This window comes from Megascapheus bottae, chromosome 9 (genome assembly GCF_031878675.1).
Source record: "Megascapheus bottae isolate mThoBot1 chromosome 9, mThoBot2.hap1, whole genome shotgun sequence".
NCBI lineage: Eukaryota > Metazoa > Chordata > Mammalia > Rodentia > Geomyidae > Megascapheus > Megascapheus bottae.
Window position 1 is genome coordinate 26,063,154 of NC_143517.1, and position 14,508 is coordinate 26,077,661.

At 39.5% G+C, this 14,508-nt stretch overlaps 1 protein-coding gene across 1 annotated transcript in view; it reads left to right on the forward strand.

Annotated features, from left to right (window-relative positions):
* The window catches only part of Stmn2 (stathmin 2), a 42,169-nt gene that overhangs the window by 14,287 nt on the left and 13,374 nt on the right, over nucleotides 1–14,508 (forward strand). The window contains exons 2-3 of the mRNA XM_090338981.1: nucleotides 9,093–9,188; nucleotides 11,666–11,838. Coding sequence (XP_090195107.1) covers nucleotides 9,093–9,188; nucleotides 11,666–11,838 — 269 coding nt within the window. The remainder of the gene's footprint in view (nucleotides 1–9,092; nucleotides 9,189–11,665; nucleotides 11,839–14,508) is intronic.

The following is a 14,508-nucleotide window of genomic DNA, read 5'->3' on the forward strand; positions in this document are numbered from 1 at the left end:
AATATTCCAGTCTCATCCAGTTACACCTAACATGTAATCTTTCTCATCACTTAAGACTATTATGAATTCAAAGGGAGTTCCAGATGGTATCACAAAAGCTTATGTTTTATGTATCACTCTGCCTGAGAAGTGACTATTTGAAGTCCAAAATAGATCTTTCATGTTGTTCAAGAAAGAGCAGAATCTGCCCTGATAATTTTACAATTTGAAATGATATGAGTTGCTTCATGAAGCATTTATCAGATTGTATACAATACTTATATCTATCATCTAGCTAGTATTAATGTTGGGAATCAGCCAAAGAAGTAATGAGCAATATAGGATGAGGCTAAATGAAAGGACCTCCAGGATATGGAAACAAGAGCTATATAATTTGTGATTGTTGTTCTTAATGTACTATGTTATTTCTCATCTCTTTTGTTGTCCTTTGGTTATTCTCATATTGTTACAGTATCTTACCTTGTTATCTGGTGTACTGTATATATGTTTATTTGGATTTTTTGAAACAGAAAAGGGAAGGGGGGGAAACAAGATGAGGGGAGAAGGTAGGGGAAGGGAAATGGGGATAAAAACATGAGAAGGGGTATCAAATGTGTGTGAAGTAATGCACCTTCTATCTGGCAAATATAACTGTAACCCTTCTATTAATTACAATAAAAGATATGAAAAAGAAGTAATGAGTAAAACATAAATAGAACAATTTGGGTTTTTTCCCTTTAATATGAGATACCAAAAAATAGTTTATCTAAAATAAGGGAGATTGGGAGGAAAAAAGCTGTCATCGATATGTTAGCACAAGCCTGTAAGCCCAGCTATTGAAAAGGTGAAGGCAACAGTTTCAAAAGATTGAAACCAGTTAAGGGAAATCTGGGGAGAGCCTGTCTCACAAACAAGATACACAAAGTGGTAGGCTGCTAGATTGCATGTCTAGCTTCCAGGGGTTTCATGGTTCAATCCCCAGTATCCTGGGAAAAGGAAAGAGATATTGCAGCAACATCTTTACAGATGAATGTTTATTAATGGGAAAATTACTCTGTTTAAAAACAACTTGAGGGGGCCAGGAGTTTGGCCTAGTGGTTAAAGTGCTTACCTAGCATGCATGAAGGCCCGGGTTTGATTCCTTGGTACCACATACATAGAAAACAGCCGGAAGTGGTGCTGAGGCTCAAGTGGTACAGCTCTAACCTTGAGAAAGTCCAAGGACAGTGCTCAGGCCCTGAGTTCAAGCCCCATAACTGGCAAAAAAAAAAAAAACAACCTTGAGCCCAGTGTGGTGGCTCACACCTGTAATCCTAGCTACTCAAGAGGCTGAGATCTGAGGATCAAGGTTCAAAGCCAGCCCAGGCAAAAGACTGAGAGACTCTTATCTCCAATTAATCCCTAGAAAAGGGGAAATAGGGCTGTGGCTCCAGTGGTAGGGTGGTAGCCTTGAGCTGAAGAGCTCAGGGACACCACCCAGGCCCAGAGTTCAAATCCCACAACTGGCAAAAAAAAAAAAAAAAAAAAAAAACCTTGAGCTTTGAAAAGCCAATTGCAGATAACAAAGTCCAGAGAGATAAACAAGTTTCAATGCCAGCTTGGGTAGAGAAATTGGTAAGACCCCTCCAAAATAACTAGCAAAAGGGTTGTGGGGGGGGGGCAGGAAGACAAGAGGTGTGCACACTCAAGTGTTAGAGTGACAGCTGAGCAGACAAGAGTCCCTGAGTTCCAATCCTGGCACTGCAACAATAATGACAAAAAAAAATTGAATTCATCTTGACTTTGTGGATCTTTTTTGAAATCATTGATCTTTTAAGCCAATCTCATCTGGTACAAGTTCTCATGAAAGGGAGAAACAAAACTGCAATAACCAAAGCAACCAAAATTCACCACAGTGCCTTTATTTCCTTAAGAAAATAAACAGTACTGGATATGAACCAAGGGCCCCCATCCCACTGTCATTCTTATTTTTATATTGGGTGCATTTGGAAATCCACCTGTGAAAGAATGGTTTCTTTAAAAAAGAAATGTTTTATTAAAACAAAACTGTACAACAAAGTAGTATACTACATTTTAATTACAGAACAGTCTACTGTCCAAAAGGCACTAATCCAGAATAGGAGATACAATGATACTGGACTCATTGAAACTACTTTAATTAACACAATAGCACTTGTTTCCTTGACCATGTACATCCAGAAACAAGTACCTCTTTATAATCCAAGTCCTACAGTGAAGGGCAGGATCGCTCCCCCCAGGGGAGGTCCCCCAGGGCCAGGACGGGATGAGAGGTGGGCGGGTGACTGGAGCTCATCCTGACCTGACCTCTGGTCTCTTGGAAAGAATAGTTTCTAAGTCATGCAGGTCTTCTACACAATATGATAGTTTATTGTCTCCATTATCGGTAGCCCTTTTTCACATATGTTGTTTGATTGCAGGTATGATCTCACGCTTTTGCTAAGGCTGTCCTCAGACCACCATTCTCATACCTGTGCCTCCCATGTAACTGGATTATGACTGTACCACCACATCTAACCTGTGCTCTTGCAATGGGGTCTCCCTAACATATTTGCCCAGGCTACCCTTGCATACCAATCTTCCAACTTCCACCTTCCACTTAGCTGAGGTCTCAGTCGCATGACAACTAATCTGGCTAGGTTTTAACTAGCAGTGTTTGTCCTTATCTTATTTCACTTCACATATGTCTTCCAAACTCATTCATGTTATCACCAATGTCAGAATAATCCATTGTTCATGTACCTGCACACGTGTGTGTGTGTGTGTGTGTGTGTGTGTGTGTGTGTGTATCCCCCACTGATGCACATTTAGGTTCATACCATATCTTCAGACTATAGCTTGACTGTTCTGAATAATGCTCCAATAAACTTAGTAGTGCAGATGAGTCTTCCACATACTCGTTTCATTTTCTTCAAATATATACCTAGGAGTGGGATTGCTGGGTAGTGTTTAGTTCTAGGAGCCACCACACTGCTTTCCATTATGACTGTTCTAATTTATACTTTACCAGCACCACCACAGTTTCCTGTTGTCTGTCTCCTTTTCAACACCTCTTGTCTTTTCTCCTTCATCTTTTTTATAATGGCCACGCTGGCAGGCAAGAGCTGATACCTTACCACCATGCTGAGTTCCATTTCCTGATGGTTGGTGGTACTGAGTAGATTTTCATCTACCTTTAGTACATTTGTGCATGTTTCTTTGACAGATTTCCTACCAAGTAAATCTGCTGGTTTTGTCTCAAACTATGCTGAAAAAAAATAAGGAAACATGGAAAACTCTTCCTTGACTAAGTGTTCCCGTACATTTTGATTGTTTTTGGAATGTAAGCTCAGTAGCACAAAACCCCAAAGGCTTTGGGTATATTACTTACTTGCTTCATAGATGGCTTTGGGTTCCTTGCAGAAAATTAAACTAATTAAAGTTCTAGTATATAATTTGATGAGACCTATTTTAGAAAATGAGTCTTTTACATGGCAAACCTGGGAGTAGCATTTGAATTTCAAAATGAAAATGCAATTTTCAATGCCATATCTGGGTTAGCATGAAAAATTTCCTGCACACTGTATCTGTGTCTCAAATGAATGCTGAGGATAATTGCATTATGGAAGCAGCATTAAAATGCCTCATATGCATCTCACAGACTCTCTGACTCTGGCATATACTGCCAGAGTTCTTCAAAACTAAAATGACTGCAATCATTATAATCATAGATAATTAGAAACCTTGCCATTATTCAATTTTCAATTCTATAAGTGAGTACCATATATATGAACATTTTTATACATGGACATATTCCTTCTTTTTTCTTAAACACACAGTGATCATAGGACATATGACTTGATTAGAACTAGCAAAACATCAGTCTTCTCATTCTGAAAGACAATCTTACCTAACCATTTACTACACCAAGTCTATAAATCTTTAATTCAGAATTTGTCAGAGTGATCAAAATAAAACTAACAAATATTTAAATAATAATAATAAACAATAACCGAGGCCAGGAGTTTGGCCTAGTGGTAGAGTGCTTGCCTAGCATGCACGAAGACCCATGTTCGATTCCTCAGTACCACATACATTAAAAAAGCCAGCAAGTGGTGCTGTGGCTCAAGTGGAAAAGCTCTAGCCTCAAGAAAGCCTGGGACTGGCAAAAATAGTAAGAATAAGAATAAATAATAATAATAACTAGCCCTTAGCCAGGCATAGGATATTCTGTTAGCCCAGCACATCAGAGAAATAGGAAGATCACAAGTTAGAGGTCACCATCATTGGTGACCAAAACAATTGTGATTCTGAATATGGATGCTACAAATGTAATAATCATTCTGCATAGGAAGTACAAGCTTGGCTGAATTAATAATGGATGTAAAGGGGTTTTATTTCTTTCCTGCTCTTCAGCCAAAATTTAAAAAGCAATGAAACATTTGGAGCAGGATGGTGTCATATTCAGCCATTTTGGAGAAACAACCCAGACATAGTCATAGCAGCCTCCATTTACCACCCAAGAGCCCCCACCTCAGAAAGCCGTGTGCAGGGAAACATAGACAACCATTTATGAGGACTCCTCTTAGTCTGATCACAAGCTGTTTTGTTCACCTTGATTTTGTGTGATGTAAGTCCCAACCAATCTTGCTAAAATCACAGCACTTTAAGCTCATCATTGCTGCCTGGAAGTATTTAGGAGGATAAGGGGAAAAGGAGATGTAATGAATCATGAGTAAGGTGAGATCTCAGGATGAAATGAATTACTGCTTCTTCTAGAGTATTAATCACAAGGCCTGAGTTGTGTGACCCAATTTCTTTTCTTTTTCTCCACTGTCAAAGCCCAAAGTCCATTGAACTGAAATTTAAGAGCTACATATGTTTCTGTAAAACCCACTGATGAATTATACGGCTATGACCTTCTGAAATGTTCCTTTACTTGGTTTGATGGCTATAACTTACAGAAAAAATGGTATGCCTTGCTTGCTCAAAATATGAATCTTTCAGAATTTCCCTGGCTTTGGAGACCATAATTCTTGTAGGGAGAGATAGGCAGAGTAAATGGAGACAAAATCTAATTTTATACTAAAGCCATCAACATTACATCATCATAGCAGAAATATCTGGAACATTACCTCATATCGCTGATCTGAGATGTTAAAATAAGACTTCAAAGATCTGAATTATTTTCTTTTTAACTGTTACATCTTCAACCAAAATATTCTTATGCTCTAGAGTTAAGACGAAGTACTATGAAAAATATTTCTTTTCAAAGTACAATGGCACACACCTGCAATCTCAGCACTGGAGAGGTTGAAGACAAGAACAGCCTTTGCTACATATAGTAACACCTAAGCTCAAATTTAAAAAAAATATCATAAACAAAATCATGGTAGTCTATTTCATCACTGAAGAACACCCTCAGCATAGTTGGTCAGGCTTATAATCCCAGCCACTCAGAAGGCAAAGGATCAGAAGAATCATAGTTCAAGACCAGCTCTAGGAAAAAGAGATCTTCGCTGTGGAAAACAATAACTAAAGTAAAAAGGATATGACTCAAGTGGTAATTAGAGCAGGGGCAAGGTTTTGAATTCAAGCCCCAGTACTGGAGGTGGGGGGGTCAGTATCAGCAATAATGGGGTTTCCAAAACTATGTTAAACAAGATAAGAAATATCATAAGAATTGGTAAGTCTCCAACAAAGAACATTGATCCCTTTTATTAGAATCTAAGCAAATCTAATTGCTGAAAACCAAATACAAGAGATTTTGATTCTGCATTTGTAATATCTGATTTTCCCCTTTACTCTTTCCCCAGATAACTTTCAAAATAAGAAACATGTTTGATTCAAAATCACTGTTTAAGACTTGCTAAGAAAAACCTCCCTGTTAGACTACCATGGCAGAGCAAACGAGGAAAAGGAAAAATATCTAAGGAAATGTGCTAACAAACCATGGAGCCAGCCTAAATGCAGGTCATGATCTGCTTGCATCCTTATAGTCATCTCAAAATGGCAATTTGATGGGTTAGAGGTGTGGCTCTGTGGTAGACCTCCTACCTATCCAGCAAGAAGCCCTGAGTTCAAACCCCAGCTGTGCCAGAAAAAGAATGTCAGTGTGTCAGAACACAGAAACATCTAATTTGGATACTGAGATATTTTCTCCCAAAAGTAGTCTAATAATGATATTCCCAGAACATGGGAACATTTTTTGCTTTTATATGCTAACAAAATCCTAATGAATTCTTTTTTTAATATTTAACATTAGCCAAAATTTGGGACTGAAATAGAATTTTTCCCAGGATGAATAAACAGAAGAAATTTTCATAATACTACCAATTCTAGATTAAATAACAAGTGAATAATATGCATGTGAATTAACTAAGAAGTGTCAAAGAGAAAAATTTAAAGTCTTAGACACTTTAAAAATAAATCATATTATATATCATTTTCTTATTAGAAACACATACACAGTGAAGACAGGAGTAGAACATCAGCAAATTGCCGGTATGGGCAGCATTAGGAGCAAGCAGAGTGAGACAGATCTTTATCAAAACTGAACTTCACAATCCATTGAACTGAAAGTTACCTAACCACTCTGTGTCCGGCCCTTCACCTGTCCTTGTGGACAAATTAGAATACCTTGACGGTATCTCTCTAATAGCATTGTTAAGAGGATTAAATGAGAAAGTGCATGCAAATGTATTTTGTTTGTGTTCAACAAATAGCAGCTGTTACAATTACTGATGGTTCATTGTAGCCATTTGGAAGAATGGAACTACAATTAGTTTTCACACATCATTAGCTTAAGTGACTACTGCTATAGAATCATTATACTTCATATGGGTTGAATTTTAAATGAATTCTCTAGAGAGATGCATTTACTTGAAAACATTAATAATTAAGAGCAAATGCAGCCAAGCACTAAAAATGCTTACAAACATGTATTCAAACAACCACGTTGTGTTGACATACAGTGAAAAGATGAACATTCATTGTTTGCCAAGAAAACAATGGAAAAAGTGACTGGCAATTCAAAATATGAAATAGCAATGGTGAAATCTTATTAACATATTTTCATAGCCCTTTGCATTTGCTGGGGGTTCTTTTGTTGTTGTTGTTTTACTCAGATTATTTATATTTCAGTGTCTCCACTCACATCCAGTTTTCCTCAAATCAAAATACTCATCTGAGGAGCCTTCACTTAGTTACACCTTCTTAGAAAGCCTCCCTTGCCCATCCATTTATCTTCCACTGAGCTTCTTCCCTTTGTACTCTTGCAAATCCTTGGCCCAAATTTAGTTATTACTTTCTATCTGTTCTCTCTAAAGTATCATTCCTGCATCCTTATTTTGCTTTTTGTTGTTGTTTTGTTTTTTGTGTGCTAGGCCTGGTCCTGAACTCTGTCTCTGAGCTTCTTTTGCTCAAGGCTAACACTCTACCACTTGAGCCACAGCTCCACTCTTGACTTTTTGGTAGTTTCTTGGAGATAAGACTCTCACAGGCTTTTCTCCCAGGCTGGTTTGGAACTGAAATCCTCATTTCTCTGCCTCCCGAGTAGCTAGGATTACAGGCATGAGCCATCAGTGTCAAACTCATGCATAAGCCTATTTCTTTCCTCCTTTTTTATTTCTCTGCTGAATTTCACTCATGTTCTTAATCTGCCTTTCCTAAAATGACCATTTTTAAAACTTTAAGAAGTATGGTTTAAGCTTCTAAAATTGCAAAAATAGAGTTCAGGCATTAGTGGCTCACAACCCTAAACCTCAGTACTCAGGAGGGTTGTAGTTTGAACCCAGCTCAGGCAGGAAAGTCTATGAAAACTCTAATCACCAATTAACCACCAAAAAAGCCAGAAGTGGAACTGGTAGAGTACTGGCCTTGAGCAAAAAGTTTATGGATAGTGCCTAGCTTTAAATTCAAGCCAAGCCCCAGGACCAGCAAAATAATAATAATTATTATTATTATCATTATTATTAAATAACTTATCAGGAGTATTGCCAGGTCTTCAGTGTTACATGGCAAATTATATTGCTTTTGGAAGGAGATAAGTTAGATATTCTTACATGTTAAGTGGAAAAATATAAAACTGATAAAATTGATATTTGTCTAACATTCAACTATATGCAAACAGGCCCAACCCTATGTCTAGTATGTGTCATCCTAAAGGGAAAGTTAGAAGATATCTCGGCAGTTTTGAGAGAAGTTGATTTGCCGTATTTTATCCAGAGCCCCACCTTAAGCACTGACTTTGGCATTTGCAAGGCTCATTTACCTCATTTATCAATCTGGTGGTGGAGTGATGGATTGCTGACTAAATCTCTTAGAAGCTTCTTAATTTCATTTGTTCATTAATTAAATAATCGCCTAAGGTCAGAAGACCTCCCACCTTCTTAGCCTCTATTTAAGTGGTCTGATCGGGACGCATCTGTCCTGGGGATAACCAATAGTCATGAGAACACCTTAAGTTTACCCGGGAAGGACGCCCCTAGAGGGGGAAGGAGAAAATGAAATAGGGCTTAAGTAAGAAAGCAGAGCTAGCCCACTCTGAATTCCTGCAGCTGCTCTGTGAAGTTGTTGCTAAGACTGGGTTGCAGAGAAAGGAAAGGAACCTTGTCAGATCTCACACCCAGGTGTGTGTGGGAAATGCTGAGAGAGATGAGAAAAATGCACTTGGGGAGGGAAAGAAAGTTAAACAAAGGCCCCTGGAGGATAGATCTGCTTAATATCTATGCCCAAGTGAACAGTGGTGATTCGAGCCCAGCCCTCCTGAATCTTGAGTATGTAACCTGGATACACGACTTAGTATGTGGTCCTCTCCATTAATATCTCTTTCTTTTTCATCCCTAATTCTCTTCTTTTCCCTTCCTATCCTGCCAGATCTCAGTTCCTTCTGCTTTGCCATCAGAGGCAATTCATGTCCCCTGGAAAGGGGACATACACCCTTAGAGTTCTGTTTACATCCTTTATTCATTTACAGTCTGTGAGTGAAAGCAATGGCAGAGGTTCCTGGCAATACTCAGGCTGCAGGTAGTTGTGATTATTATCCGAATTTAGAGACGCGTGAAGAGGTAAAATTCAAGAAATGAAAGATCCTAATCTCTGGTCTTTGGTTTCAGCCTACAAGGAAAAAATGAAGGAGCTGTCGATGCTGTCACTGATCTGCTCTTGCTTCTACCCGGAACCCCGAAACATCAACATCTACACTTACGATGGTGAGTGCCACCGCAGGAGCCACCCTGCCAGCGCTGACTCCCAAAGGTTCAGACACTGCTTCTCTCTCACAGACCGTGACACAATGCTGTGCATCTCACACTTGACCCGATGTGTCCAACCACAGGGACTGGTGGATTGCCTGTTGTTCCTAACCGTTTGAACCTGAGACTAATAAAAATGCATTACTCTCTCTCAAGAAAGTGGAACACTTTAATAAATAAAAAAATTTTAAAAAGAAAGTGGAATAATTATTAGATGCAACCACATCCAACACATCAACATCCACAAAGTTTCTAAGCCCTTTTTAAAAATTTTACAAATGATATAAATGCTAAGCTGCAATTATGCTAGAATTTAATGTGCCAGGAAAAAAATGCTTTTATAATACTCAAGATAGAGAGTCAACAACTATCACTGATTTTCTTAATAAAGTACTCATATTTTGCTCATGAATGTGGATAAGCTAATAAAAACAAGGGGATTAATAACTAAAACATGACTTATGACTGAGGCCCAGGGAGAGAGGCTTTTAAAAGACAAAGTTGAAGAGTCGGTATGACAATTAACATGACAGAGTTCAGCATTTTAGATTAGATTTATTATGAGTCCTTACATTTGGTTTGGGTTCCTTTCTCAGTGCAGGCCACACTCCAGGTGTCCTGGGCACAAAGATTCTGAGGAGCTGCAGTTAATGCAAGAGTCTCCTTCTGGGAGAGCTGTGAGGTTTAAATGGCTCAATGCTAGCACTCAGCACCAAGCACACTCAATATCTCATTTCATATCACAGGCTGACCTCCAGCTTTCCTTCCTCCTGCCTCAGCCTTTGAGGTAGCTGGGGTCACAGCTGTGGATCACCACAGCCAGCATAAGAATACTGTTTTTACCTCCATCTTTCAGATGTAGAAATGAAAGTGTAAAAAACCTAAACGTAGCCAGGTGTGGTGGAGTTGGTTGCATGGGAGGCCCTGGTCTTGGTTCAAGCCCCAAAACCAACACGCACACAAATACACACATGCCCAACAAAAATTTGCACCAGTGCTGAACATTGAGAGACTTTTGTCATTATTTCCCATACAAGGCAGTATAAGTAGCACTTACATTGTGCTAGGTATTAAAAGTCATCTAGTGTCAATCTAAAATGTCCTGAAGGTTGGATGCAAATCCTCCACTGTTTTGTATAAGAACTAAAGGGTGTGTTTTATTTTTATTTTGGTGTTCTTAAGGGCTCTCAGTCAACATGGGATGCCTGTGACTCACCACAGAAAATGGCCTCACCTCACAGTTTCAGATCACAAGCAAGAACAGTGACCCCAATTCAGAGGATACAGTCAAGTTCAAAACAAAACCACTCAGTTAAAATCAGAACTGACCAGTGAGCTATTTGTTTAAAATATACAGATTATATTTTATGAGATTACAACTTTAGTAGTTGTGAAAGTCTCAGCAGGGCTGAGATAACTTATGAATCAGAGATAGAGATTGCTTCACCCTCCTCTTCCACAATGCCTCTTTCCCTGGCTCCTATTCGGAGAGCACTTTGAGAGGGTATTGTAAGTAGCAATAAAATAAGAGCAAAGACAAGACAGTAGAGTCTTGTCTATCACCCCTTTTAGACAGTAAGCACCGTAAAGGCAAGGATGCCTATGACAAAGGATACTACAAGTGCTGGGTCTTTAAGAGTAGCAGGCATCCTGACCAGCCATCAGGAAACTCACACATGAGCATTAGCTTTGTCAAGCTTGTCCAAATGTTCAAGAAATTACCTTGTTTCTAGCAGCCCTTGCACTCCTCTGCCATAGGAACGTATCTCTTAGGTCCATATGTTTCATTATATGTGAGAACTCTGTTCTTTTCTTCATTATCTAATAGAAAAACACTTCCAGCCAGGATATTTCAAAGATAAATAAGTAAATAAATAAATCCATAGTACTTGGCTTTCATACAAAACTCATCTGATGGACTCGAAATGTGACTAAGTGGTAGAGTGCTTGCCTAGCCATGCATGAAGCCCTGGGCTTGATTCCTCAGTACCACATACACTGAAAAAGCTGGAAGTAGTGCTGTGGCAGTGATAAAGTGCCAGTGTTGAGCAAAAGAAGCTCAGGGACAGTCCCTAGGCTCTGAGTTCAAGTCCCAGGACTGGCCAAAAAAAAGAAAAAAAAAAACCTCATCTGTTCAAAAGGAAACGGGAGGTTCAAGTAAAACCTATTTTTCTAAATATGCCTATCATTATTGAACTCCCTATAGCCATTATTAAATTTATCAACACTGCAAATATCTATTCAATTAAACTACATCTGTAATTATGCTTACAAGAGACTTCTTATACATCCAAAACAACATAGGCAAATTACAAGTATCATTAATTTATCTCCTGGAATAACAATGCTACTTCCAAATGTTTAAATTAATTGCATCCTCCAAACTATCAGTGCTCCATTGGCTGCTCAAGCTTAACTTTCTCCCACTTTCTCAGATATGGAAGTGAAGCAGATCAACAAACGAGCCTCTGGCCAGGCTTTCGAGCTGATCTTAAAGCCACCATCTCCTGTCTCTGAAGCACCCCGAACTTTAGCTTCTCCAAAGAAGAAAGACCTGTCCCTGGAGGAGATCCAGAAGAAGCTGGAGGCTGCTGAGGAAAGAAGAAAGGTAACTTTCTATAAGTTCTTTTCTCTCCTTTCCCTTACCTTCTCCCTACTCTCCCTCCCTCCTCTTCCTCCTTGTTCAGTCTCTGTCTCTGCCTTTCTGTCTCTCTCTCTCTGCCTCTCTCTCTCTGTCTCTCTTTCTCTCTCTCTGTCTCTCTTTCTCTCTCTCTCTCTCTCTCTCTCTCTCTCTCTCTCTCTCTCTCTCTCTCTCTCTCTCTCACACACACACACACACACACACACACACACACACACACACACACACACACACACGTATAGTATACTTCAAGCAGAGGTGTCCAGGGAGGAAGACTGGCTTGCATCTTCACACCATGTACCAGTCTCCGGTAGACTCAGAGCCAGGCTTGTTGGGGTAAACATTTTCGCAATTCTGCAGAAATTGATTCTAGCCCAAACCAGAGCTGTGACAGAGCAAGAAGCTTCATTGTGCTGGTTTCTGCATGCCTCGGCAGAGCTCCAGCTCTAGATAACTCCTTGGGGCCAAGGGACAGGAACAGAGATTCCTCCTTCTCAGGGTCCACATGCCACCCCTACTACAATGCAGAGCTTTCCTTAGCACTATCAGCTCCCAGGAGGAAGTGTGATCCAGAGGGCTGGAGCTCAGCCTTTCCTTCCCAGGGCCCTTGAACTTCATCCTTCCAACCAAAGAACCTTCTAGGAGGCCCTGGGTGATCTTCCTCTGCCCACTTCCAAGCCTCAGGGGGATTCATTTCTTTTTTTTTTTTTTGCCATTGGTTCCTGCTTCTGGTACAAACATTTTTCATAAAAGCCTTAAACTTCTATCCAAATCTTTTTCTCCAAAAATAATGCTAAGAAAAGCCAAGGGCCTTTAGATTTGAGGTCAGTAAGAAATCCAAGCAACCCTAGACGATAGAATTCTGTGTGGGTGGACACGCTCCAGCCATGTGCTGGGCTGTTGCTCCCCTGCAGGCACTTCTGACTGCCCAGAAATAGAATTGTCTCTCTATAGCGTTAGTTCCCAGAATGTTTCATCGTGTCTTCCTAGACTCAGGTATACTCCAGATATTCTTAGGCTCTGTCACTGCAGATATACTCTATGTATATGTACAGTCTTCTAGGAGTAGAAACTGCATTGGGTGAGGATATTGTCTATTAAAAAGAAATACCAGCTACAGCACTAAACACTTCAGTGAAACTGCAGGAAGAAAGAAAAATGTCCTTCTCTTCATGACTGAATTATCCATCAGGGAAATCAGAACAAGCAGATATGTAGCCAGGGAGGGATCCATAGATATAGATGGAGAGAGAGAGAGAGAGAGAGAGAGAGAGAGAGAGAGAGAGAGAGAGAGAGAGAGAGAGAGAGAGAGAGAGAGAGAGAGAGATTTGAAGCCCTCAGATTAAATTTCTATATAATACTAATCTTAATGTTTGAAAAAATCTTCCTATGATATATAACATACTACTCCCAACTTGTTTTATTAGTGTAATGTACAGCGGGTTACATTCACCAGATAGCAGGTGGGTTGCTACCCCTTCTCATGTTTTCGTCCCCATTTTCCTCCCCCTCCCAATCATCTTGTTTTCCCCCTTCCCTTTCCTATTTCAAATAAATAAATAAAAAAATATACAGTATGCCAGGTAACAAATATGAGATTAACCAAAGGGCAACAAAAGGGAAGAGAAATAGCACAGTACATTAAGAACAACAATCACACAAGATAAAGCTCTTGTTTCCATATCCTGGAAATCCTGTCATTTAGCCTCACCCTATATGACCTTATGTATCTAGGTTTTGCACTATTGTAATCCTCTGCTAGGAGAGTCCTAGGTGTGTACTAATTACTACAAATGACTACTCCCAATTTCTATTTCTTATTTAAGAATGAGAATCTCGAGGTATCTAATGATATTATACACATATACATACATGCTCTTTTACCAAATACTATTATAATCACAGACTTTTAGAAAAAAAAAAAAAAGAGGAAACTGGTCAGGGCAGCGTAGTGCACACCTGTAACTCCAATTCCCCAGAAAGCAGAGGAAACGATCACAAGCCAAAGTTACCAAACCTTCCATCTAAAAACAAAATACAAACAAAAGGAGGACGAGGGTGTGGCTTGCCTTACCAGGTGTGGGCAGAGCACCTCCCTCGCCACCTCCTGGCCTAGAGTTCAATCCATACCCCCCTCCCGAAAAGGAAAAAAGGAAACTGACCTGACTTATGCAATTGTAACCTCTACAACTGCTGTACAACTGTACAGGACAACTACTATTGTACTGGAGACTACAGTTGTAGTCTCCAGTACAACCTGTACAACTACTTAATAACAACAATAGCAATTTTTCAAAGAATTTTTCAGTTCAGATAAGAAAAAAAGAGGAAATTGAGACACTAACTCAAGTATCTTTTTTTTTTTGTCAGTCCTGGGCTTGAGCTCAGGGCCTGAGCACTGTCCTTGGTCTTTCTCAAGGCTAGAGCTCTACCACTTGAGCCACAGCACCACTTCTGGTTTTTTTCTATGTATATGGTACTGAAGAATCGAACACAGGTCTTTGTGCATTCTAGGCAAGCACTCTACCACTAGGCTAAACTTCCAGCCCCTAGAAATCATTTTTTAATTATCACCTTTTAATTACTCATAGCTTTTCTTCTCATAGTAAAGCTATAATAAATAATCTAGTGTTCTAG